This window comes from Cavia porcellus, unplaced genomic scaffold (genome assembly GCF_034190915.1).
Source record: "Cavia porcellus strain 051 isolate PalLab524CR breed Dunkin Hartley unplaced genomic scaffold, mCavPor4.1 scaffold_20, whole genome shotgun sequence".
Lineage (NCBI taxonomy): Eukaryota > Metazoa > Chordata > Mammalia > Rodentia > Caviidae > Cavia > Cavia porcellus.
Genome location: NW_026947503.1, coordinates 8333890 through 8360008, shown reverse-complemented (window position 1 = coordinate 8360008; position 26119 = coordinate 8333890). Strand labels below are relative to the sequence as shown.

Genomic DNA, 26119 nt, shown 5'->3' with positions numbered 1-26119 from the left:
ACTTCTATTTACTTTCTTACAAATAATTTTCTTTCTCTAATAAATGGAACTGAAAGAGAAGCTTTCTAAAGTGAAGCTACCAAATATTTTTATGTAGGGTTTTTTTCTTTAAAATGTAAGCTCAAATTTCATCAGAAGCTGCTGCATCAGTCCTGTCTGCTTGGTAAGTACTAAACTAAAAGTAAATACACTTTACTGTCTGCCAATTGAATATATGAATGCCTACAAGCAAGGCTAAGATGTGTACCCTGAAATAAAGAATCTGAAAGTAACAGTAACTGTCTCCTGTCGCTGGATCAAAATGAAGAAGAAAGAATCTCCACAGCTTTCACAACTTATTAGGAAGCACCCTGCTGTGCTCGAGCCACATGAAGAAGACACCATTAACAGTGCGTGAGACTTGCATCATATGACACACTGAAGGACAGACAAGCGCTGAGACTCTTACGTTCTTGAAAGGACGTGAAGAGCATCTGAAATCTGCTGTTCCGACTGCCTTCGTCGGCCCACATGCGGATCACCCCGAGACCTGTGCGGAGCATCACGTCGTTAGCCACCGTGCTACAGAACTTGGCTTTCAAATCCTCAACAGAACTGCTTCCATCATACACAGCCACAAAATTCCTTTTGCATTCATTTGAATTCTGCATCTCATAGTCCAAGAAGCGTAAGTATATCTGTAAAACAAGGATAAAATAATTGCCCCACTTGAAAGAAAGCAGGATGGTGGACCAGAAAGTGCCAGCTCTTCCTTTCTCAGACTCACAAGACAGTGCTGATTGCAATCAACCTTATTATTTTTCACTCTGTGGATAGCAAGAAGATGTACAAGTAAGAATAAATTTTGTTTAATATTTTTTACAAACATTATTATCCTTTCTTTATTTAAATGCATCATTTCCTTAGCTACATATTTTTGTTTAAATGATTTTTTTATCTTCCTGCAACTTATGTGGAACCACTTACTAGATTTATAAGTTTGTAATCTGTTTACTTTGGTAAGAAAAAAAAAATGTTTCAAATGCCCTTGATACATTCTTTTTAATTCATGACTTCTTTTTATTTCCAAAAATGTACAGAGAGGAATAATTTGTATTAATATCAAAGATAAATAAAACTGTACCAAAAGACAGCCTCTATCTTCAGTTTGTTTAAATTTTTAAACATAACTGCACCATTTAAATTTTGATGTAGAGTATATCAAAAAAATTAAAAGGGAGAGGCAATCTATGATCATTCTTAGCAGAATTATAGTCAAGCTATTTCCCTTAAAGCCACATACAACCACAAAATATTTAAAAAGTACCATGCAACTTACATTCTATGTTATTTTTTAAAGCTCCAATGACTTTATAAGTTTATGTGCTGTCATATTCAGATGTGGGAGCTCAGACTCAGAAGGAATAAGCTGCATGTTAGACGTGAGGTCCCCCAACACCCTCATCTCCAGTCCTTCCACAGTGTCAGCCTGCTTCTTACACCCTGATTATTGACCAACAGGCCTTGCTTGACTCTGTGCCAATGTGTGTTCAGAGTCATGGCAATTAATTTAACCAGAGATAAGACTAAAAAGACATTTGCTCATCCATTTAACAATCCAGCAATATTTACAACTTGGCCCCTCACTTGGTCATGGACACACGTCCTGGTGTGGTAGACATAATGGTAAACAACCCAATGAGAACCACTGCTGAAAACACATGTCAGCTCAATCCTGCCACTAAGATACACTGTCAAACTGTGGGTACTGTATAGAGAAGAGAAGAGAAGAGAAGAGAAGAGAAGAGAAGAGAAGAGAAGAGAAGAGAAGAGAAAAAGAACAGAAAGAAAGAAAAGAAAAGAAAAGAAAAGAAAAGAAAAGAAAAGAAAAGAAAAAAGAAAAGAAAAGAGAAGAAAAGAAAAGAAAAAAGAAAAGAAAGGCAAAACACTAAAAACACTGCCAGAGGGATATCCAGAATGGTTGTGGAACAACAAAAGGGCATCTTTTACTCAGGTTATTCCTAATAGTTCATTTTTATTTTTACCATGCATGATTACAGGCTCTTTCTTCTTAGATTTAAATCTCTTTATGTAACATGGATTTAAACTAAAGATATCCATTCAATTAAAAATTCATTTTTCATCTCTTTATATGCATTTTTTCCTATTTCAGACTATAAATCTCATGAGACAAATTTTCCCAAAATCTAGGATGTATACTCTAAATTTAAAATTTCCTTATTTCAAATATCTTTAGCCCTCCATGTTTGTATGAATTAGGTATGTTTCACTTTCAAAATAGTTGTTTTCTATGTCTGCTGATACTTAAATGACATTTTAACAGTCTCTGAACTGGCCAGAATGTTTGCAAGATATAGACTCCCCAACACATCTCTCAACCACAGCCCAAAATTAAAAATAGAAATTGAGCTCATTCAACTTTGTGTTTCTCAGGAGCAAATAACCATATTCCTTTAATCAAAATTGTTCAGTGGCATAAAGTTTAAAAATCACAAACTTGCATACTTACAGGAAAAATATAATACACTTATTTTGAAAAGCGTCTACACCATTGGCTAATTGGCTAATGGCTAATCTACGCCATTAGCATGGCATCCTGTATCCTCAGCCAGCAACTTCTGCTTGGTTCGTCACCATCTCCTTCAACTTTCCCATGAAAATAAAGAATTTGCCACTTCTCATACATCTCAATCTTAATAGAATTTTCTCTAAACTTTGTATTCTAAATTATGATTTTGAACATATTTTGAGCTTCATTCAGTGTATTTGTCCCTTCTACCAAATTCTGTGGCCCTGAAAAGCTGGGACAGTGGTCTACAGTTTCATATTCTAAGCATTAAACCATGTTTTAAATGGAGTAAGCATTTCATAAAAGTTTGAGAACAGCTAATTGGAAATTCTATTTTCTTCATTAATTCTTTTTATATTTGGCAAATAGTTATTGGACAGCTACATGTCAGAAATTATTTTAACTGGCTACCAATAATGATAATTATATAAGGTAGCCATCTTCTTATTATTAATAGAAAATTATTGGAAGTAATTTTTTTTGGTCTTTTTTCTTTTTATAAGTACTGGGGATTGAACTCACGACTGCCTGCTTGCAAGGCAGGTGCTTATGCTGCTGAGCTAAAACTCCAGCCCCCGAAAGTAATCTTAAAAGAAGATAGAAAATAGGTCTAAAGTATGAGGTAAAAGTACATGATATATATTATGAACTTGTAAGAAGATGAAAATAAAATGTGACATACAAATAAAGTACTCTTGAAATAACTTTGAGAAGAACAATAACAGAGAAATAAAAAAAAAAAACGAATGAAACTGAGCAACAGTGGAAAACAATGCAGTTTTATGATGCTTTTCCTGGTAACAAGGATTTCCTATGCAGATAACCTGCATTATTCAGCTGGAGTTATCCTAAAATTTCCAGTTATTTAGATGATGATTTTAAATTAACTGCCATGACCACAGTCTTGTGAAACATTCACTCCAAGAAAGAATGCATGGTCCTCCTGCCCAGGTTATTGTTTTATTTTATTCCACCAAAGGCTTAAATATTATTCACATAGTCCATCCATGATCTGCTCTTCCCAACACAATATTAAGTTCCTGAAATTATACCGAGAATTCCAGAAATGTCCAATTTAAGAAGGTGTGTATCTGAAAAACATTATCTCTTCCAAATCTTGGCCACCTATTCTACTTTGCTTTTCAAATATTAAACAATTTTATCTAAAAACACTTTCAGAAGACCTCTATGAGAATGCTGGAACAAGACAGAAAATTTGCACAAGAGAAGTGCCCAGGGTTTAGATCCCTGACACAAGTGCCTGTCTGGCAAGTGTGAAGTTATGAGTTCGATCCCCACTATCCCCCACCAAAAAAACAAAATCAAATGAATTGATATAGTAGCCTTAAAAAGGATCACAATTCTCAATCCTGTTTTTAGGTTCTTTTTATGACATGATTCCACCCTCTCCTGACCTAAGCAAATACACTGAAAATAGTATGAAAATGTAAACTAAAATGTATGTATGCTTAGAAGAAAACAAATTTGTCAAGTAGAACAAAAAGTCGAACATATAATTATTTTCCAAGACACAGTTCATCAGCCCTCAAAATAATATGTAGTTTTAGTTGGAATTATAAAATTTACTATCAAGAGAAACACTCATAAGGATAAGTAAGGTAGTATATTCCACTATTTAAAGTGTAACAGAAAATAATTCTGCCTTTCAATAAACATTTAAGAAATCAAATAATATGCCCACAAAAGGAAAACTATGTAATTAAAGTAATGTTTGATTATTTCAAGCAATAAAAATGGGTGATCACCTGCTGTTTTTCAAGTGAAAGTCTTGTAATCACCTAACGTATCTGAAAATTTATTTCAAGTTTCTTACACTACATGAAGACATAATTTGAAATGCAAAACTACTATTAGGAAAAAGAATCTTGTATATTGACAGTAGTCTTAATGTATTATTGGCTCTCCTAATGTATTATTTTATTCAGTTCTCTACACAACAATGCACACTTGTTACAGCCATTTTAAGATGAAGAAAACTAAAACTTAGAAAAATTAAGTAATTTTTTCAAGTGATACAGACCTTCAAGCAATGAATTCGTATTGGAATCAGATCTACCTGATGTTTGGCTGCTCATTATCAGGATATCTAACCTCACAAAAAACTTAAAAAAGAAAATCCTTAGGACTCTTCCACAAAGAAACTTGTAATATTGAAGGAAACAAACTAACAAAATAAGTATTAAATAAAAGATACATAAGCACAATCATGTCTTTAGGAGTTAGGAAACAGGTAGACTATCCAGATATAGACCAAATTCATCTATCTTAAATGTGCCCCTTTGAATAAATGGGTGCCTTAAAATTCTTTACAAATAGGATTACTTTATGAATGAGTAATGCCAGTGAGGAAGTCAACTTGCCTGCTTTGTCATTTGACAGTTCTAAAGAGTCTGCGTTTTTCACGAGGTAATTATCTTGTATGTGAGGGAAGATGATGGCCATCTACGTACTTCCTATATTTAGAGGGTGTTCTTGTTAAATAGAATACTATTTATAGAGAAGGTGGGCAATTATCATCAATGGAGTTTATGTAGTCAATTCTAAATACTTCACAATTTTTTAACTGCAACTTTTATATCATATAACTGAAAAAATAAAATATACTAGTACTGAATTCACTTCATTGGTCCCAGAACAGTCAGTGCACAAGCTGAAATTTCATTATGCAGAAAAATTGATCAACTATTCTCTCACTAGCTCTATGCATGTCATATAAAAGCTCTCCTTGTATTATGATTGGAATGACCATCTCATTAACTTAAAGCGTGTGCCATAATAATATTAAAAGAAAGAATTATTTAAGGTATTAAGGGAAAGAAAATTCTTCAGTCTTTCTGCATAACTCTAGCAAAATAGTCAGATTACAATCTCTCCTCACTGAATCATTTTGATGTATTCTTCTTTTTAATCAATCACAAAGAGTTGTAACTGACAAGATGATTTATTGAACAGGACATGGGAAACTTCGAAACAGAAGCAATTTCTGGTGATATCTGTTTTCCAAATCACAATAATATTGAAGGCTGAATTCTTTTTTATATGGAAAGCAAATAACTGTGGCTAACAATTTACTAAGTAATTTATTTACAAAAAAATGTAGTACCAACTGCTCAGCCTGATCTCTTCTTCCATGTTATGATATATATGCAAAAATAGATACTGAAGCAATTGAAGATTTGCCAAAACCATGTCCTTCATATGAATTCAGGATGCTACAGTCTGAGATGCTGCACATGATTTCAATATTCCTGGATTATTTTATTAATAAAATCATGGTCTAATAAAAGGAAAGTCCAGGATATTGTGGTTGCTATTTTATTGGTGACTGTACCTGTCAGGGTTATAATTGTAGGTAGGATATCACATGAATTTTGAGGCTAGTAACAACCTCTTTATTTAGGAAAGAAAACTAGAATATCAGGCTGCTTTCTGAAATCTTAAAACACACACACCCAGCCATAAATCCTGGGATAATGATATTAAAATCATTTTCAGATCGGAATAGAAAAATAACAAAATATTTCAAGTCCATCTGAGCATTTGTCTAAACTCTAATAGTAAAAAAAAAAAAAAAAAAAAAAAACATTTCATTCTTTAAAAGATTAAGCCATAATATTTTGTAGGCAGATACATACCTAGACAGTTAAAAGTTTCACTTTGTTTATCTAATTTTCTTCTCTTTTTGGTGATAGGCACAGACTAAGCCTTCAGAATCCTTAATGCTTATTGCTGTAATCAATTACATTTAGTACCATAATCTATTGCATTCACTTTCCGTTGCTCCTTAACAAATTACATCAGCTTTAGCAGCTTTAAGCATTTTTCATTTAATGTCTCACAATTCTACATTTTAGAAATACCAAACCCAAGCTGATTGCATTTTTTCCTGAGGTTCAAAACCCAGCTCCTTGCAGTTGCAGGACTCAGGTCCTGGTTTTCCTGAAGTCTGTCTCCCAGGGGTCCCAGAACAGGCTGCGGTGCTCTGGTTCTCCCACTGTGCCCCTGGCTCACAGAGAAACACTCTGCTTTGCATGTGCTCACCTGATTCCACTGGGCCCACATGCACCACTCTGCTTTGAGTTAAATTAAAAGGAGCGAGAACCTTACTCCTGTCACAAAAACCCCCTTTGTGAGGTAATGTAACATAATCAGATGTCTGCTGTTCTTGGATCTAAAATCTTGGGTGTTTAAAATTCTGCCTTCAGCACTTATCACTGAGTTACTATTTTAACCTAATTATATCACAAGAGAACTCTGAGTTAGTATATTAGTCAAGATTTATGGTTATTTGATTATAATTTGACTCAAAAATAATTTTGAATTTGGTAAAACATTAAGTTAATTTTAAATATTAAATGGTAAGTAAATAATGTAAGCTCTAGTTTTAGTGTTCTAACATATTAATTACTAACTTACCTTCTTTGGCAGTTGTGAATTTTTTTTAAATTTACCTCCTATCCTTTCTTAGTAAACTTGATCCTTTCCGAAAACACTTTGTTTTTGTGACATCAAACTGGACCAGGAATTAGGAGATATTGATCTTATTCCAGGTTTTTGCTAACTAGCCAAATATTTGAGCAAGTCACTTATCACAGATTCATGGAATTTTGCTTCTGAGAGGACTTTCATATCATCTCTGCCAAGATTACTTGATTTTTAATTATTATGCAGAACCTTTGCCAAACTCTGCTTGGATTCCTTCTCTGGAATCTCATTTGAACTCCATTATTAAAACAAAAACCTTCTCTATATTACATTGAAGGCTATATCTCTCTAGTGTCAAAAATTCTAATAAATTACAGTATGTAAAACTATGCAGATTAAGTCTTATTCCTCTTCGTGTGGCAGTGTTTCAAAGATTTGAACGTAGCTAGCTACTAGAAATATATGCATATATACATCAGCTTTTTCTTTTTAATTGAATACCAGGCAGGATGCTCGGCACTTGGTCGTTACAGACACCAAGGGCCCCCAAGCTCAAGCAATTGCAGTTCACATTGTTACCCTGTTTCACTCTCCTGTCATTCCATTCTGATGCTCTTTTCTAGACTAAATTCATCAGTAGACATAATAGCCTTCCACCATGCTGCTCTAGAATCTGTATGCAAAATATATGCCCATAGAGGTATATTTCTTCATTGCATGTTCAAACCAGAGAGAACATTATTCTTCTAACTCAGTTTATTAATCTTTAAATGAGTTGCTTTATAACAGGCATCTCACGTTCTTTTAATCTCTTGTTTTTCAAATTTTAGGAAATCTTCATGAATTACATTTAAATTACAGCAGCCATTGATTATTTTTCCAAATAAAGTATGTATCAATTTAGATTTTCCACTTATCAAAAGTTAAGAAAAAAACCTGTGATTTATATAAAAATTGTAATAAACTCAAGCTATTTAGACCTTCCATTACACAATGTGGTTCAGTCCTACCAGGTATCATTCAAATATTCCCCCTGGGCTATTTCGGATTTAACTTATGCTTTGATGGTTTGTTCTAGTAAACTGCTAGGAATTTCATAAAAATAGAAAGCCCAAATGGTCAGTAATACCCATGTCTTGCTTTTCTCCACAGCATTCAAAGCTGCTTCCTGTCCTCTAACCTTTAATTCAGCAGAAAAAGCCTGTCACAATAGAGCCATCTTTGTTCAGCTCTGCAGGCAACTTCCCCTTTGGGTCACGGAATGCCAAATTGTATAACAGACAGGTACACCCAAGTGTCATTGTTCTGGGATTGTACAAAAGACAGCCTATTTACCAGCTGTAAAATAGAAGTGTGCATTCACACAAACACCTTCCATTTCCCACTGCAGTGACAGGATGCTGATTACGGCAGCAAGGTGCCATGTGTATATTTCCTGTTCATAAAGTCTTTTTAAAAATCTTTCATTTGTAGAGGTTAAGAAAAATGGAGAGCACTTGCATGTGAATCCAAGAATCAGGTAGGGAGGGATAAAAATATGAAATCTAGCTCTGGGATAATCCATGTAGATAATTATGGCTTTATGTTTTCGAAAGCTTTTAACAAAAAGAAAAATTACTGTGTCTCTCCAGAATGCAGTTAACTTTCTCAAAGACTCGCTGTGATGCAAAGAGACCTGCAAGCACCATAGCTGGAAGCTGGATCATGGTCTCTGGATCTCTGTGACCAGAAGTGTGGGGAACAGGAATGGAAATATGTCACCCTCCCCCTAGATATGAAACCCTAGAGGCAAATTCAAGGTAGAAAGACAAAGGTATTTCCTGAAGTGCCAGATCCCTCAAAGGTGACTCTTTTTGCTCCCCAGCCTAAATATCCCTGTATCATCTTACCTGCTTCCTTCTCTGTCTACCAGCATAAGGATCGGATCCCCAGGATGCCTGCCACAGCTCTGACTCAGGGTCTGTACAGTTAACTCCCCTGTCTTTTCTTCCCAGAGAAACCCTGTACTTCTAAAATGCAAATCCAGCTACATCACTTACCTGCTTTGCTCTTTCATCTATCACTAATGGGCCTAGGCTGAAGTCCAGGTTCTTTGGGGAGGCCCACAGAGCCCTGCAGCTTGATGACTCACCACACCTTCAGTCATGGCTGACAGGGTCACGTGCTATTGCTTTAATTCCTGAAAAATGTGCTCTCTCGTGATTCCCTGGCACACAGATGCTGTCCCTGTGCCCAGACAGCCTTCTCCTCCACCTGCCGACCTGTCTAACGCTGTTTCTTAGGCAGATCCTGATGGAAGCTGGCTGCTCTGCAGTTCTACTGATGACCACCCTGCTAGGTGTGTCCCCATTTTTCCTCACTCCATGTGTCCTTATCAACACTTCAGTGATTTTACTTTATTTCTTGGATGTTTTTATTATGTATTTGTCTAAGTGCTAAACTAAAATCCTGAACACAGGGGCCGGCATGGTTTTTAATTTCTCTATCATAGTGCTTGGCACTTTATAGCATCACTAAGCCAATTAATTAAATAAGTGCTTCAAACTCAATAAATTCTCCTATGAATCTAATGAATCTGCAGTGTTGCAATTCTGTAACTGGGGAATAAGAATAAAAGGAAGAGAAAAAGAAAATAATCAGTACTGAACACTTCCAACAGCTACTGGCACAAATCACTCCGAAGTTAGATCCATAAATAGGATAATGTAAAGAAGTGATTCTCATGTTGTCATTTTACTTTGTTGTTTTTTGATTGTTTTATTGAATCTTGATCTTTCTTTTTTCTCTTTAAATTAATTAAAAAAGTGATTCCTAGGTAGTTAACTGACTGCATTTGCCCTTCACTACATGTAGTGTACTACATATAATATTTCAAATTTTATAGTGTATTGCGGTACAAAATCAGGGTAATCAACATACAATGTACATTTTTGGTATTATAAAAAAAAGATCAGAGTTTCTAAGTTGACCACAAATTTTCCTATAACAATCCCAAGAAACTTAACAAGGCGTTGCAAAGTGACATCCCTTCAAATGGACACAATTTCCCAGATCCTGTTCCCAATTGTTGCTAGCCTTGTCTCGTCAGGATTTCGTATGCTGGAGACACAGGAATTTATAATTCCTGGCCATTTCTTCCATAGATACACTTTTAAGAGGAAAAAAAACCTTGCAAATACTGATGAAACGGCCTAAATGAAATTGTGCTTATAACTTTTGTTCATGTCTAACATTTCAACCTCTTTTTTCAGAAAAGTAGACTAGTTTTAGTTTCTTGTCTAGGTTATGAAATGGACTCTTCAGCACACTCTCTCCATATTGTAATACATGGCACACAAGTTAGACCAGACAAAGGCAGACAAGTTGTACTTCTAAACCTGAATAAAATGATAGCTGATCACTGCACTCTGAAACGTCTGAGGCATGCCGAGGTTCTTGAAAGCAATGTACAACCTAGACTTTTCCAAGTCAGTCGTCACTGAGTTTCCTCCGAGGACTCACCTTGGATCGTGGAGGGGCTCGGATGTACCACTTGCAGTCCACAGCCTCGCTGGCAGAAGCTTTGCCTTCCTTCAGAATTTGTATGGACTCTACAATTCCTTCTGGGCCACCCATTTCAAACTCACACGCTAAATAATAAAATAGCAAACAACACACACAAATGGAGCTTGAATAATAAACCAAAAGTATATTTTATAGCAGAAAACAAAGATCTCTCAACATGACTAAACATCTGTTTTACCAACCTGGTAATGGTTTCAAAACGCCCAGGTCCTTAAAGTCAGGATCTTAAAGAATTGAGAAAAAAGACAATTAGCCCTATTCTGTATTTATTATTTACAACGATGTTGAATAATATATCATTGAATTTTCTGGGAATCAGCCTAAGAGACTCATAAGGGGAAAAGAAATCATAAAAAATACTTGATAATATTAGAACAAAATGTTATATAATATTGCCACTCTTTTTTTCTCTATAAAAATATTTTATAACTTCCAATAGCAATCCTGCATCTTATAATCTAACGCAAATCTCATCTGTCACCTACAACTTCATAACTGGGCAATCAATGATTTTTTATAATGCATCTATAAGTAATTCAAGGTTTGGGTCAGTCAGCTTACATTTTACAATTTTATTGCATCTGTGCATACATTTGGATCGGCGTGTTCTCTACAGAATACTTTTGTCTGATTAAAACGATTCTATAAATTTTTAAAACCCACTTTGTGTCTGGAGTATTTGAGGTACACAGTTAAGATATAAAATCTAGGGCTCCTCTCCTCTACTGGACTAAACTGCCCTGTTTTTATGAAGTGTTCATTTCATATATGCTGCCTTTCAAAGTTTTTCCTACTGTATTTGTTAGCTCAGCATTTACACTTTCCTGCATTCCTCTCAGGTGGCTCAATCTAGGTATCCGTCCTCCAATTACAGAAGTGTTTCAGGGGACACTCCTTTCATTGAGAGTAGAAGAAGCATCAAACCCATTTTAAGCCAAAAATGTTGGTCTCCTTCCAAAATTCTGGAATTGATTTTATGATTGGTATGCGGCCCAAGAAATTAAAATAAAATTGTAAAAGGTGTCTGAGAAAGTTTTCTGCATATAGAGACAGGATGTATACAGTTGTCCTGAATCTTGTCATGTTATTTTGGAACCTTAGAAATCATATATAATGGCAACTTCTGATGTTGAGTGACAGTGATGTAAGGAAATGCTAACCTGGATCATGAGCAGAATGGAAACATCATTCTTTTGGGATGTCATTGCGGCACTATGTTAACCTACTCTGAAGTTGCAATTCTCTGTTCTTCTTCACCTTTTGGAAACACTGCTTGTCATTATGGCTTTAGCCACTTTGATTTGGATTTCCTTTCTCATACAGGTGGGTGAAGGCACCATGGCCACGCTATTTCGTTATATATATATATATATATATATATATATATATATATATATAATGCAATTTAAAGATGTCTGCGAAACAGGATATTACTATAGCATTAGCCATAAATTACAAATTTCACAGAGTCAGAAATATTTTGTGAGACACTGTTCACAAATGATCTAAGAATGTGGAAAATGAAAATGAAAACACACTAATCTTTCTACAGGGAGTTAGCTCTAGCACTAAGACCATGTAAGTGCACGAGTATGTGTGTGTGTATTTAAGTGCATCTCTTTCTGTATCTGTATATAATAAACTTGAAAATGGAGGCTCATTGTGTTATGTTAGTTATCTTTATGAAATGATGGTTTTGTTCCTGGTTTTTGGTTTGTCAAATAGTGACTGAACTGATTTGTTGATCCTGAGCTCTGAGGACCAGCCACACAATGATCCAGTTATATCGGCTATGCATACTCAGTTTATTGTAGAATGCTGCTAAAATACATTCATAAATTTTTAACCAAGACATAAATTCCTAGCAATAAATGTTTTGAAACTTTTCTTTTACTTTTATAGCAGAACAAAATAAAAGATAAATGCCTGCAAGCAATGTTCATGGAAAATATAGAAATGAGGAAAGATACACATAATACTTGGACCAATATACTTCCTAGTAGAAATTTCTAAACCATTACTTGATTACTCTTCCAAAAATATAAGTTTGTTACCTACTTGTGCAAAGAAAAATAATATGTGGCAACTGTTAAGCATACTACTGGAATTAAAGAGATGATTTATATGTTCCTTTATTTTTATTTATTTATTTATTTTTTTTAGTACTGGGGAAGGAGCTCAGGGTCTTTGCACTAGCTGAATTATATCCCAAACCTGTTTTAAATTTTTGAAACAGGTCTAAAGCATTGAGCTGCTCTCGGTAGGCCCACACTCATGTCCGTCCTGCCTCAGTCTTCTTGAGTGCTGGGATTACAGACATGTAACACCACACCTGGCTTGTTTATCTACACTAAGCTACATGCACGGCCTTCTTAATTTTCTATTTTGAGACAGGGTCTTGATAAATTACTAATTTTCTTTTTTACCCCCAGTATTGGGATTTTCATTATTCACTGTGTCCCTTAACTATTTAGTCTATTGCTCCATTTATTATTAATATTACCACTTTTTCAGTTGTACATGCTGTTTCTACAACGTGTGTGTGCGTGTGTGTGTGTGTGTGTGTGTGTGTGTGTGTGTGTGTGTAAATGCATTGGCATTCTCTTCTTTAGTCTGGATGGTAACATTTGTCATTTTTTAAACTCATGCCAGACAATGTTGAAAGAAATGCCAGTTCTGGGAATTTATTTTTGTCTTTGTATTAATAGTGATAGGGCTGATGTTATAAAAAATGTCTTTGCAATTCTCTTAGATTAACCATTAGTAAAACCATAGTAATAGATGACCCATGTGACCTACAAAAACAAAAATAATTTTGAAACAACTTAGATTGAATTTAAGGGTACTAAGTTTGATTAATAGTCCGAGATTATTGGGAGTCAATGACATAAATTATCCAGATTATGAATAAGTTGGTTTTAATAGCTAACATCCTCATATCTTGATGTCTCCTCAACTCTATTCTTGACACACCACTTGGGCAAATTTTGGAAAATTATGGTACCCAGCTGGCTTTCCCGGCTCCTCAGAACGAGACCACAGCTCTTTGTGCTCTTGCTCCTGACTCCCGAGCCCCATGGCATGTGGCTCTGCTCTTTCTGTTCACCCTGATCCACTACTGTTTCAAAGACAGGCAAGGGCACTATGACAAGTGAAGACTTTGAACGTACTCTTTTTCCTGCAATGCTTTTCTCTAGGTCTTCAGTTATCTGTGGTTTTATTTTTTCCCACTCATCAGTTGTTGGTTCATTTACATTTTCAGAAAGACTTTCAGCGACAATATTCTGAAGTACTTTTGCCTTTAAATTTCTTCCCCCTCCCACGGTTTCTTATTACAAATCACAATCATATTATTATTTGCTTTTTACTTTTAACTAACCATCTACTCCTACTAGCCCTTAACAAAATCCACTCTATAAGGGACCTATATGTCTTGATCCTTTCAGGACATATAGAACAGTATGTGCATAAACCTAATTTTCAAAATACAGAAAAATAATGACATTTACTCCAAGGTGAGTTTCCTATGTATTTGTGTATCAGGAAGATCTTAGGCTTATGCTTTTTAATCCACAGAAATTCACAGGAGACTCATCCCAGGGAGCATCTATTGGAGACCACCCAGCACACAGCTCCACTGTGCTGTCCCAGGCTTCCTGCAGATGCAGTTGACCACATCATAATTCAGATCAATAGAATGAGGGCAAAAGGTTTGGGCTCATAAAAACTGCTTGAATAAAAATCCTCCCAGGGTTACTTTAAGAAATAGTATATAATATATACATGCATATATTGGAAATGCAGAATTCCAGCAGTTTTACTCCCGAAAATGAGTAGGTATATCATAAAGAGTGCCTTCTATGACTTGTTAGACTTTACATGAGCAAGTAATCAATTATTTGGTTTTATGTTTGTTTTGTTTTGTTTTGTTTTGTTTTGTCTTTTTGTTGCTGGGGATTGAACTCATGATCTCACACTTGCCAGGCAGGTGCTTATGCCACTGAGCTAAATCTCCAGCCCCTTGTAATCAATGATTTGAAATTGCTGCTATTTTAGATTTTTAAAAATATTATTGCCTTTCTTGTTCCCCTAATTTAGAGGTATCCATTTCATGGCACCTAAAGATCAAACCATTTGCACGATGACACAATACTATTTTTTCTTTGATGTTTTCTTTTCATTAAGATTAGCATGGCAGACTGAACATAGTGGCACACCCATGTAATACTAGCCTGGAGAGGCTAAGGCAAGAGGATTGCCATGAGTTCACAGCCAGCCTGAGCTACACAGTGAGCTCAAAGCTAGCAAACTGCATAGCAAGACTCTTTCTCCTACTTCCCCCACCAAAAAGAAAAGCAAGGCACAGCAACAGATAATGCAGCTAAAGAAGAATTTGCTTATGTTCTTGAGGCTATTCTACAGTGGAAAACCTTTGGTTATAAATGATATGAATTTTCAGAGTCTGCTTCAGTTTGTTTTTAGTGATTTTACTGGACACGAATGGCTACTTTCATTTCTTATGCATATAACCCCTGGACCTCACTATAATCCAAAAGCTGTTGCTTTGAAACGTCCTAATTTCTCTTGGCTTGTACAGAAGCAAGGCATATATTAAGCACATTTTGTGTTTTATTGTGTGAATTTATCTATTTGAACATCTATGTATTTATCCATCTATATAGCTTGAGAGCTTTTGTAAGTATTTAAATTCTATCTAAAAGTAAAGAAATTTAAAAACTTAATTATATTTTCCTTGAAATAAAAGAAAACATGCTTCTTCTATTTTGTCTACTATATTTATTTACGGACAATTGTCTTAGGAAAAGGAGATTAATTTAAAGATGCACTTTCTCCTCCTTGGTTGTGCTATCAATTTAAAGAAGAAAGAAATTAGCTAGCTTCCATTTAAATAAATTTATTCCAAATAAAATGACAAAAACTATACTGAAAAATGAAAATATAACAAAATTTACCTTTTGATTAACTTTTTGCACATTAATAATTTTATTAAAATTTAATAATTTTAATTTAGTAATTTTATTAATTTAATAATTTTATTAAAATTTAGACAGACCATTTTGTGATATTTTATTCTGACAATCTGATTACAAAAAGTTATTTTAAGACAAGTAAGAGTTCTAACAAATAGGGTGAGATTTTAGATAGTCAGAAGTTATTACCTCTTTGAAAGATAAGCATCACTTTTCAAGCTAAACCTGGGCAGGTAAAAGCATCTTACAGGGTATGCTATGTGATTTCTTTGGCTAGTAAGCACACATGACTAACAAAGCTATTTGTACCCATCATTGCTGAATGTCTACTGGATAAAAAGGAAGCCAGGAAAAAGAAAATAGAAAATTCAGGCCACCATAAAAACAGGCCACATTCCAATGAGACAGTTGTGTGGACTTAACGTTTTAGCTTAAATGGAGGACAGTTGATAACTTCTCTGCAAAGTTACTTTTGCACAGAAAACATTTTACTTCCTTATTTTTCCAGAATTGGTTCAATGTCAGCATAAACCAGTCATCAAAGATCATCTTATGTAAATGTCTGGCGATAAATGTAAGTAGAGATGAAATACTTAAATTATTGGATGACTTTTACATTCAATGGATTGTAACAGACTTCTGGGTTGACATTTGTGTCGATGGTGCAAGAGCAGTGATAGATAAAAGCACAGATGCCTCAGCGATCGGGACAGCAGTGCCAAGCCTTAGCGTCTAGTGCTCACTGTATAACTCACTGCAATGCATTTTTCAGGATGAGAAAAGAGCAAGAGTCCTTAAAATCTCCTTGATAAAGTACAAAAACTATTTTTAATATATATAGAATGTCTAATAATGTCTTGATATTCTGTAGGGTGAAATGCTAGATATGAATAAGGCACTTTGCTGTGGACTCACTTTGATGATTTTTGTAGAAAAAGCACTTTTGCAAATGCGACCGTAAACTGAATTGCTTGGATTTTCATGAAGCATCATTTTTGCTTGAAAGACACATTACAACAATTTAGCTTTGGATACTTGGCAGACATTTGCTTGAAAAATGAACAAAACAATCTGTTGACTTTAAGGAAAATAACTGACAATGCTGGTTGCCAATGATAAAATTCAAACTGTACATGAAGAAGATGGATTATTCACCGTGCATTTGATAGTTTCCCAACTCAGAGACTTTTTAAATGAGATCGATGTTGATATGACTAAGTATGATTTTTGATATTGTGCAAAGAAATGTGTCAACACTTGGATCTTCTGCTTAATAATGATCCCCAAACTGGAAAATGAATAATGCATGGACCTTAAACAATCAGGAACGGAAAGGTCATTTGAACAGGAAAAAGTACTCTTAGATTTTTTTGAGGGGGTACCTGGGATCAAACTGGTGACCTCGAGCTTTCCAGGAATGCACTTGTGCTGCTGAGCTAAACCCCAGCCCTGCATTGATACATTTTAATAAAATAAACACAAAATAATTCATTAATGTATTTTTACAGTGTTTATCACAATTGATCTTTAAAAAAAATCTATATTTAGCTGAGATTTAGATAAGACAATAGCCAATATTATTTGGATAGGTACCAAGATAATCTCCACTTTGTGAACCACATTGCCCTGTGCAAACTAGATTCTCTTTCATCTACTTCTACAGAACCAATATATTAAAAGATTTAAGGCATAATCAGATATGATAATTCAGTCATCTTCTACAAAGCCAGACATTAGATTTATGAAATGAAAAATGTCATTCTAAATAATATTTTAGTATTTATTAGCATCATATTGTTTGATGCCTTAATAAAATTTATCATATAACACATACAGTGGTACCTTAGTTCATAAATATAATTCTTTCCGCAATTCTGGTCACAAATTGAATTGGATTAGAACCAATTCAAATTTCCTGTAAGGTCAACATTGAACCTAACTATTGAAGTTGATTTGGTTCTCATTCAATTTGGTTTGTGACCAGAGTTGTGAAAAGATTAAATTCGTGAACTAAGGTACTGCTGTAATTGGTTTATTGGTGTAATTTTTATATAAATTCATAAAAAGCTCTTTAAATTCTTAGTTTAAGTGGATAATATGTCAAATACTGATTGCTACAGCTAGTTAAGAGAAAGCTCATTGAAGTATTCAGTTCTTAGGAGGGAAAATGGACTTTAAGACCCATAGGCTTCAGACCCTCTGCTCTTATGTAGCCTACATTTGTACTGTGGATGTCTTCTTGCCATAAGCTCTAGGTTACAACTTAATAACAGCCAAAAAGTTTGCATCCGGTCTGATTTAGCGACTTAGTAAGATAATGTCTCAAAATAAAAAAAGAAAAGAGCTGAAGATACCACAGTGCAAAGGCCATGTTTTCAACCTTCAATACCAAGTAGGGAAAAAAAAAGAGGTAGCATAACAGATGAATTAAATTTTATAAGGCACAAGGCTTCTCAAATGTTGTACACAAGTGAAATTAATCTGCATAACTATAATGAAGATTGCTTTGTCAAATGTAATTCATAAATTACTTGAGTTTAGCTAGACTCAAGAAAATAACTACTGTTCCTGTAATAATACAGGTGAGACAGTATTCTAGTCACTCTAAATATAGTGAATCCTTCATTCTGACGTGATATATTTAATAATATTGTGCCTATTTCCCAGTTGAAGGAAGCAGATAGAGAGATTATGCAACCATATGCCTAAATTTGTAAAAAGAAAGTGACTAGGTGTTTTCACAAGTATAACCAATGGTTTTGTATAGACTATCTTAAAACCTGTAAGTAGAAAGTAACTTGATTATAGACTCACAATGCTCAGAATGCCCCTCGGTACACTGAACCTTTCTCAACTTCCCTTCTACGCTATTCTTTGCTTGTCCCTGAATTGAAAGTGAAATGTTATAGAACAATTTTATGCATAAAAGTGATAACATCATTTTTGACATGGGAAAATGTGTTTCAGGATGACGTCTGAAGTATAGTTAAAACATACAAATATATTTCAAAATAAATTTAAAAATATAAGGCTAAAGGTAACTATGAGATGAGCCAGATGTTGGGAAGCAAGTTGTCACTGCAAAGCAAGTATTTGCACACGTGTGACGGAGGGTGTGAGCTCCACTACCCCAGAGCCCTGGGAACTCTGCAGTTAGCTCTTCTGTGCAAATGGTTGCATTGCATTTAAACAAATTCTGTAAAATTTACAAGCTTCAGCAAATATTCAGAGAAATTATCTTATTTTAGATTTGTTAATAAAATGGGTTTGGGAAGTAGACGAAAGAGGAAAAACACTTCAGGGAAAAGGTTTAGTTCTCATTCTTCAATGAATAAATTCATTGATTTGAGAATTTACTTAATTCCCTAGCTATTATCTCATCTACACACTTTCTCATACGCACATCATCTGTTTCTGGAAAAATTCTTTTTCTAAATCTAATCATTGGTCTTCAGGATTCCTTAATTACCACTGGCTGGCAGCAGCTAGCATGCTAATAATCTTCTCATCCGTGTATACTGAACACGCCTGCCTTATCCATATCCTTTGGGAGGACAAACCTGACCAAGTAATTTCTCAACTAAGCACAAAACAAAAGCTCTTCTTTTGCTTCATTTCCTACTTTCTACTTATTCTTAACTGTCTTCTTTCAATTCCTGATGAAATTTCTTAGACATGAGATCCCCACCCCCACATCTCCTGTTAGGTTGCTGAACCCTGCGATGTCTGTGGACATACCTTTGTTGAAACAAACTGCACAGTGAACAGCTGGTTTTCTAGTTTCATCACTATTATTATTGTTATTGTCTGTAACCTCTCAGAGCTCTTTTTGCTTCTTACTCAAGACTGAAAGCCATGAGGTTTATAGTTTTTTAAATCAGCTAATTAAATTTAAAATATTTTTATAAAATCAAGAGCAAGAAATCTTCATAGCACAGTACTATAATAGGTTGTATAATCATTATTTTAATAATTTAATTTATTTTACTCTCATCTTCAAACAGCATTACTCGTAATAAATTTGTTACAAAATGTTTAAAACCTGTTTTAGATACTTATTTAATAGTTCTTTGCAATTTTAATCTTCTCATTTTAAGTCTGTCTTCCAAATAATTTTAATGCAGACATAGATTTATGTGTCATGACTTCTTCCTACCTAGTTTAGCATAAAATTTATTCATATATACATGTAAGAAATCAAAACTTACTGGATTTATAGGAAAATTGTTTGTATGGGCTTTAAATATTGTTGACATTTGCCTGGCTTGTATAGCTTTTCTGTTTGCTTTATTTTTTGGAATATATAAAGTTTCAGCATAGTTCCTTTTCCATATTCTATATAGATTGAGAAAATATAACTACTTTGATAACACTGGTAACTAGACGCTGGACTTCATGGTTTCATAGACTTTTACAAAGTTTATTCAATATTTCCAGTATTATTCCATAGAGAAAATATGCCAATTTATTATACATAATAAAGAAAAACTTTTGGAAGAAGAAATCAAGAGGCATAAACAGAATAACAAAGATAAAAAATCAAATAAACATCAACAAGTAGATAATACAAAAACGGGATGATCTTTTTAATTTGTCATGGTTGACACATTTTGTCAACTTGAGAAATTGAGATGCTTAACTGAGTGACTCAGCAGGAAGCTAGAGTCCTCCCTGAGTGAGGAAACATCCTTAGCCTGTGCAAGACAAGAGCGCAGAGATTTTGTGATTGCTATGCCCTCCCTGGGCTGGGAAGAGCCTGCTTACAATATAGGGTATGAGAAGGGGCTTTCTTCCCCCTTTTTTGCTGTCTTCTGTTGCCTTGAAATGTCGCCCCATGACAATATCAGCAGTGTCTTGGAGCCAGCTGATTATGGACTGAAACCTCCACAAACTTCGAGCTAAATAAACCTTTCCTTCCTTGAGTTTGGTGTTAAGTGTTTTGTCCTAGGAATGAGAGAAAAGTAACCAAGATATAATTTGGTACCAGAGAAACAGGGTCATTGCTGTAACTACACCTGACAATGTGGTTCAAAAGCTTTTGAGAATGGCGTGTTGAAAGCATTTGGAAAGGTGTGGAGATGTCATCTGAAAGACAAGAGCCGGAATGCCTTAGGCTGTTCTGTATGGGAGACTGTGGTCAACACGCAGAGGACCAGAAGGCTGGCCGAAATTCTGCCAGTAAAGACAAGGTTTGGGAGGTTTCTGCTGGAAAGCAGGACTGCACTGGGTGCTGGACTCGAGATGATGTGTGTTATGGCTTGGCAAAAAGTTTGTCTGCATTATGCTCATGTCCAGAGACTTTGCCTGAGTATGAGATTGAGGTCAGTGGACCGATTAATCCGGTGGAAGAAATTTCAAGGCAGTTGAATGTTGAGGCAGTGGCATGGCTATTGTTGGAGGCTTTTAACCAGATCTATGTTGTGACTAAAGAGCAAAGAGCCCAGAAGGATGATTTAAAATGTTGTGAGTTTGGCCAGAAAATAAAGTCTAGGAAAGCTTTGGACTGCAAAGATAGAGAAGAAGAGATCTCCACTGCTAAGAAGGAATAGGAGAGAAGGAAAGACAGCCTGAGGGGATCACAAGGACCAGCAAGTCTCTAATCTTTGCAACTTCAAAACTGCAGAAGTGAAAAACTTTGGTTTGAGGAGAAAGCCACAGAGCATCATGTTCCAAAATGTCAGCAGCACAGAATTGGATTCAGAGTGCCCAGCAATCCAGGCACTTAACCAGGACAGCCACAAGAGAGAAAAGCCTGGCTATGCTTCTGCTGGCAGCAGACCTTGGCACCATCCACTTGGTGCTGATCTCAGGTACATGCAGAATGCAACAGTTTTGGTGTTTCAAAGGCTCTCACCTTGATTTCAGAAGATCTGGGAGGCCAGTCAGTGGGCCCCTGAGAGGGCAGTGTGTGAAGCTGTTAGGGCGAAGCCAAAGGTGCAGTGGAGACCCGAGAAGTTTGGAAATGTCAGGAATACGTACTAGCCAATGAAAGCTGCAAGGAGTGAGCAAAGCAGGCCTACAGAGAAGCTGTGAAAACTATAATCACCAAGAGAGCCATAGGGGTGGAGTCACTCAAGCTTTTTGGCACTCACAATTTCCCACAGATTTCTTCAGACGCTGGAGGTAGAATTACAAGACTTAATGTTCGCCGTGCTGGATTTTGGACTTGCTTTGGTTCCAATTCTTTGTTTCCCCCTGTTTGTAACTTGTTTAATGAAAAGGTTTATCTTGTGCCACTGAATGTTGGAATTGTTTAACTGCATTTTCATTTGTACAGAGACTTTCAGATAAGACTTTGCTTCAATCTCAGAGGATACTTTGTACTTGGACTTTTCAGTAATGCCAAAAGTGTCATGACTCTGGAAACTCCTGTAGATGGACTAAATTCTTTTCACATAAAGAGGTATGCATGAATCTTTGGAGGTCCAAGGACAAAATGTTATGGTTCTAGCATAATATAATGTTGATAGCCTTAGTGTTTGTTCTCAACGATTGTTAAACCCGTGTTATAATGTTCAGGTTGTGAAATGATAAGAACAAGCATGTCTTTGTATCTGGAGACCTGTTTAAAGACATGTGTTTCGTTGCCAAGTTGATAAAGAATGGATTGTTATGGCTGATACATTTTGTCAATTAGAGAAGTTTAACTAAGTGATTCAGCAGGGCGCCAAGGTCCTCACTGAGTGAAAAAATATCCTGAGCCTGTTCAAGAGACAGGCAGGGAGATTTTGTGATTGCTACCCCCGCCCTGGGGTGGGATGTAGCCTGCTTACAGTGTAAGAGAGGAGAAGGGACTTCCTGCCCTCTTTCCCTCTTGTTGCCTTTTTACTGTCTTCTCCTACCTTGAACTGTTGCCCCTCTTCCAAGCCACCTTGCCTTAGAGCCAGCTAATTATGGACTAAAACCTCCACAAACTTTACCTTCCTTGATTTAGGGTGTCAGGTATTTTGTCCCAGCAATGATAAAAAAGTAACTAAGACACTCTCATTCACTCAGTCAGTTGATACAATTCACATTGAATGTGGTTAAAATCAAGCAAGCTATATAAGCATGCAAACATTGTATCAAGACATAACTGTTTCTGCTTCTAACAAATTTGATGGACCTCTGCCCCTCCTAAATAGATTTGGAGCAGTCTCTAATTGGAAACCTGGGAGTATCCTCTGTTGCTGCCCTTGGCAAGGACACTAGAGTTTTATGCCAGGCTCTAGTGGTGGAGCCACCATGGAACTGGAAGGAAAAAGAAATACAGAATGCCATGTTCTGCCCCTGCCAGCAGACTGGTGTAGGAGCACACCAGGCGCCTTGTGATAAATCCTGGAGAGGCTCATGGATGGGTGGAAGAATGTACACTTCTCTCAGGCTGAGAGGAACTAATATTATATTTTGTCATTGAAAGTAAATGTGCCTTATCTCCCTCTTCATGGTCCTAGCAAAAGATCCTAAGGTGCCACGCATACCACCAAGTATGTGATGGCACCTTTAACATTTGAAATCACAACTCTCAGGGTAGAAATCTTTGCCAAGGCCAGAGTCTCTGGGTTCTAGGCATCTGTCATTTCATGAAATCCACAAAACCCAGCTCATAAAATAGTTGGATGATATTTATAAAATCCATGTGGTACATACTGATTTAGAAAAGTTGAAATTAATATAAAAATGATATTCAAGTCAAAATATAAAATAAGTCTATAACCAGATTATGTTTTAAAAAAAGACCAGAAAGCAAAATGAATATATGCAATCAAAAAGTAGGTCAAACGTTTCACTTGTGAAAGAATACTTCATAAGAAAGGTTTAATAAGCTAAGCATATATATATATATATATACACACACACACACACTTACGAAGAGAATTCTACTTTCTAATTGTTCAGCTTGGCTCTCTTCTAAAAGATTAGATTTGAAAAGCTCATCCTGGCTCAGGTACAATGCAGAGTACATACAAATGTCAACCAATTAAATGAATGAGATGTAGGCTTGCTACATACAAAGTGTTTTGTAAATGTGAATTATCCTACTAAATGATAGATGGGTACAAATAATTCTAGTTAAAAGACTTGAATATTTTACTGCTCTACTGCATTATTTCCAAGTCAAAGATTATTAATGTTGCCTCACTGGCTATTATGCATTCTGTACTTATTTTCGTTACACAGCATTTAAACACAGATATTAATCCGAAGTCCCACTTATTCCTTCAAATGCCTGAGCTGGACTAGACAATGTTTGCAACAGTTTTTGCTGCTTGTTCACATGTATTCAAATGCCCAGATATTCATTATTCCATAAAAATGTAGCATCATATGCTGTGTCATAAAATTTCTTCCAAATTATATCTTTATTGTGATTAGTAACAAAATTAAGCTAACTTGGGCCAGGGATTTAGCTTAGTGGCATAAGCTAAGCCTGACAAGCACGAGGTCATGAGTTCAATCCCCGGAACCAAAAACAATAAAGTTTCTGTTTGGGGACTGGAGATTTAGCTCAGTAGCATAAGCGCTTGCCTGGCAAGTGGGAAGTCATAAGTTCAATCCCCAGTACCAAAAGAAAAAAAAAAAAAAAGAATAAATAAAATTAAGTTAACTTAAATAGTCATAAAGCTATTTTAGGAAGCATGAGTCTAATGGCACAATCTGCAACTTAAGGGATCTTTTGCAGATACACGTGGCCCTCTGAAAATATAAAGGACTGATTTGCCTTTCATAGCAACAAATAATTTTGTTCCACATTAGATACAGGAGAAGTAAAGCATTGTGAAAAAATCAGATTCCGTGCACCTCCATTTCTTATATTTGTTTTCAACTCCTGGTACTTGTTTTCCCAATTATTCCGATGGTTTAGAAGGTTTGAATGGGTGCCTGAAACCACGCCTTGACCACTAGAGCAGGCAAGTGATCCAGGTCCAAGAGTGAATGTCAGACTTCATGTCAATAAAGTTAGAGTCTCAGCCCGTGTGCCTCCAGAAAAAGATCATTTCTGTAAAAACAGTTTCAGTGATTGATGTCTGGGGAGAATGACAAACCCTTGAGTTCCAGGCAGAACTACAGTGTCAGGACCAATCAGAATTCCAAATATATCATTTTATAAAGAATCAAGGATATTTTTCACCTACATCAAATACAACCATGCACTGAAATTGAAATCTTAGAATTTTTAGCAGTGCAATATAGTGCTTATATTTTCTTCTTTTCCACTGGCATTTCAAAAAGTATAATTTTGACAATGATATTGTGTTACAAGAGAGCTTTGAAATGGTTCATTGGTGTTTCAGGTTGTAGCTTAAAACTCTGATGCTTAATTGAGACACTTGCTAAGTCTTTGGTCTTTTGGCTCATTTTTCTGTCATTCAAACACAAAAGCACCAAAGGTGATTTCATTAAGAGATGTGAAAATAATCCAAGGCTTTCCCAGTATAATAGTCTCAGGCAGTATAAATCAATATCATAATTTTGGGTTCTATTATATTAGACAGAAAAAACAGGTCTCTCTGGTTTAGTCAGAGAGAAAGATTGATGAGATGGCTGTATCCTTCTTCCCTTAGATTTTTCATTTTTATCAATCATTAGTCTTCTCCTGATTACCTGAACCAGAAACATCAAAAAATAAATTAACTTGACTCTTCCCTTGCACTTTTCTCTCAGCAGAAACACAATGAGAACTTTCCACTGCTCTTTGCAAGGCCTCTCCTGCATCCCTCTCTTCCGGTATCTACCTGGACTGCTTAGACTTTTTCTTTGTCAGTTTAGTGCAGTGCAGCCCTGTAGCCTCCCTCCCATCACTCTTCCCTTTGCTGCTGCTAGTAACAGTAGTTCTCTTACTTCTCAGCATCTGATCTCTGTCCAGTCACGCTGACAGTCCCACCTGCTTCTGTGGTCCCTGAGCATCTTCTGAGTGCCTGTCCTACCAACAGGTCTCATTACTGTGTTCACCATTACAGTCTCCAAAGACACTGTCCTGCACTTTGTAACTTCTTCTGGGTGCACGTTCCAAAGGAAATGACTATAAGCCATGCAATCCTGCTAGCAAGAATAATCTGATTTTCAAGGTCTTTACTGAAACTCCTTTTCTTTTTCAATGAAAACTACATTTTAATGAAAACTACTTTTCATTGATCTCCTTAATTTAAAATTGTTAAACTGGATACCAATGAATGATGAAAAAAATGTGAAATAAATAAGAAACATAATTTATCTTTGAATCCATACATTTGGGATATATTTAGAGTCTTTGTTAAAAAAAATTCCTGTGAATTTTCTCTTTGCTCTCTCTCATTAACCTCCATGCTTTAGGTACTGGATAGATGACTCCTGGCTCAACAGGGTGTGGGAAGACCCGAGTAGAGACGCTCTGAGACCACTGGTGCTGCACCGTGCTAACAACGTTAAAACTATATTCATCAATGCTGTTGTAACTTCTTCACTGAGGGACCAGAGCAAGTCCAACTTGACTAGATGACCTATATATTTAAGGAGTGAAGTTACTACAAAAGCCATTCTAAGTGAATGCAAGAGCAAAGCTAAGTTTATATGGAATTAGAGAACACAT

At 35.7% G+C, this 26119-nt stretch overlaps 1 protein-coding gene across 4 annotated transcripts in view; it reads right to left on the bottom strand.

Moving 5' to 3' along the window:
* Positions 1-26119, bottom strand: part of Neto1 (neuropilin and tolloid like 1) — a 119424-nt gene that overhangs the window by 32591 nt on the left and 60714 nt on the right. For all 4 annotated transcript variants that reach the window (XM_063231446.1, XM_063231447.1, XM_063231450.1 and 1 more), the window contains 3 exons: positions 10762-10803; positions 10517-10644; positions 449-677 (listed from right to left, as the gene is read on the bottom strand). In XM_063231446.1, coding sequence (XP_063087516.1) covers positions 449-677; positions 10517-10644; positions 10762-10803 — 399 coding nt within the window. The remainder of the gene's footprint in view (positions 1-448; positions 678-10516; positions 10645-10761; positions 10804-26119) is intronic.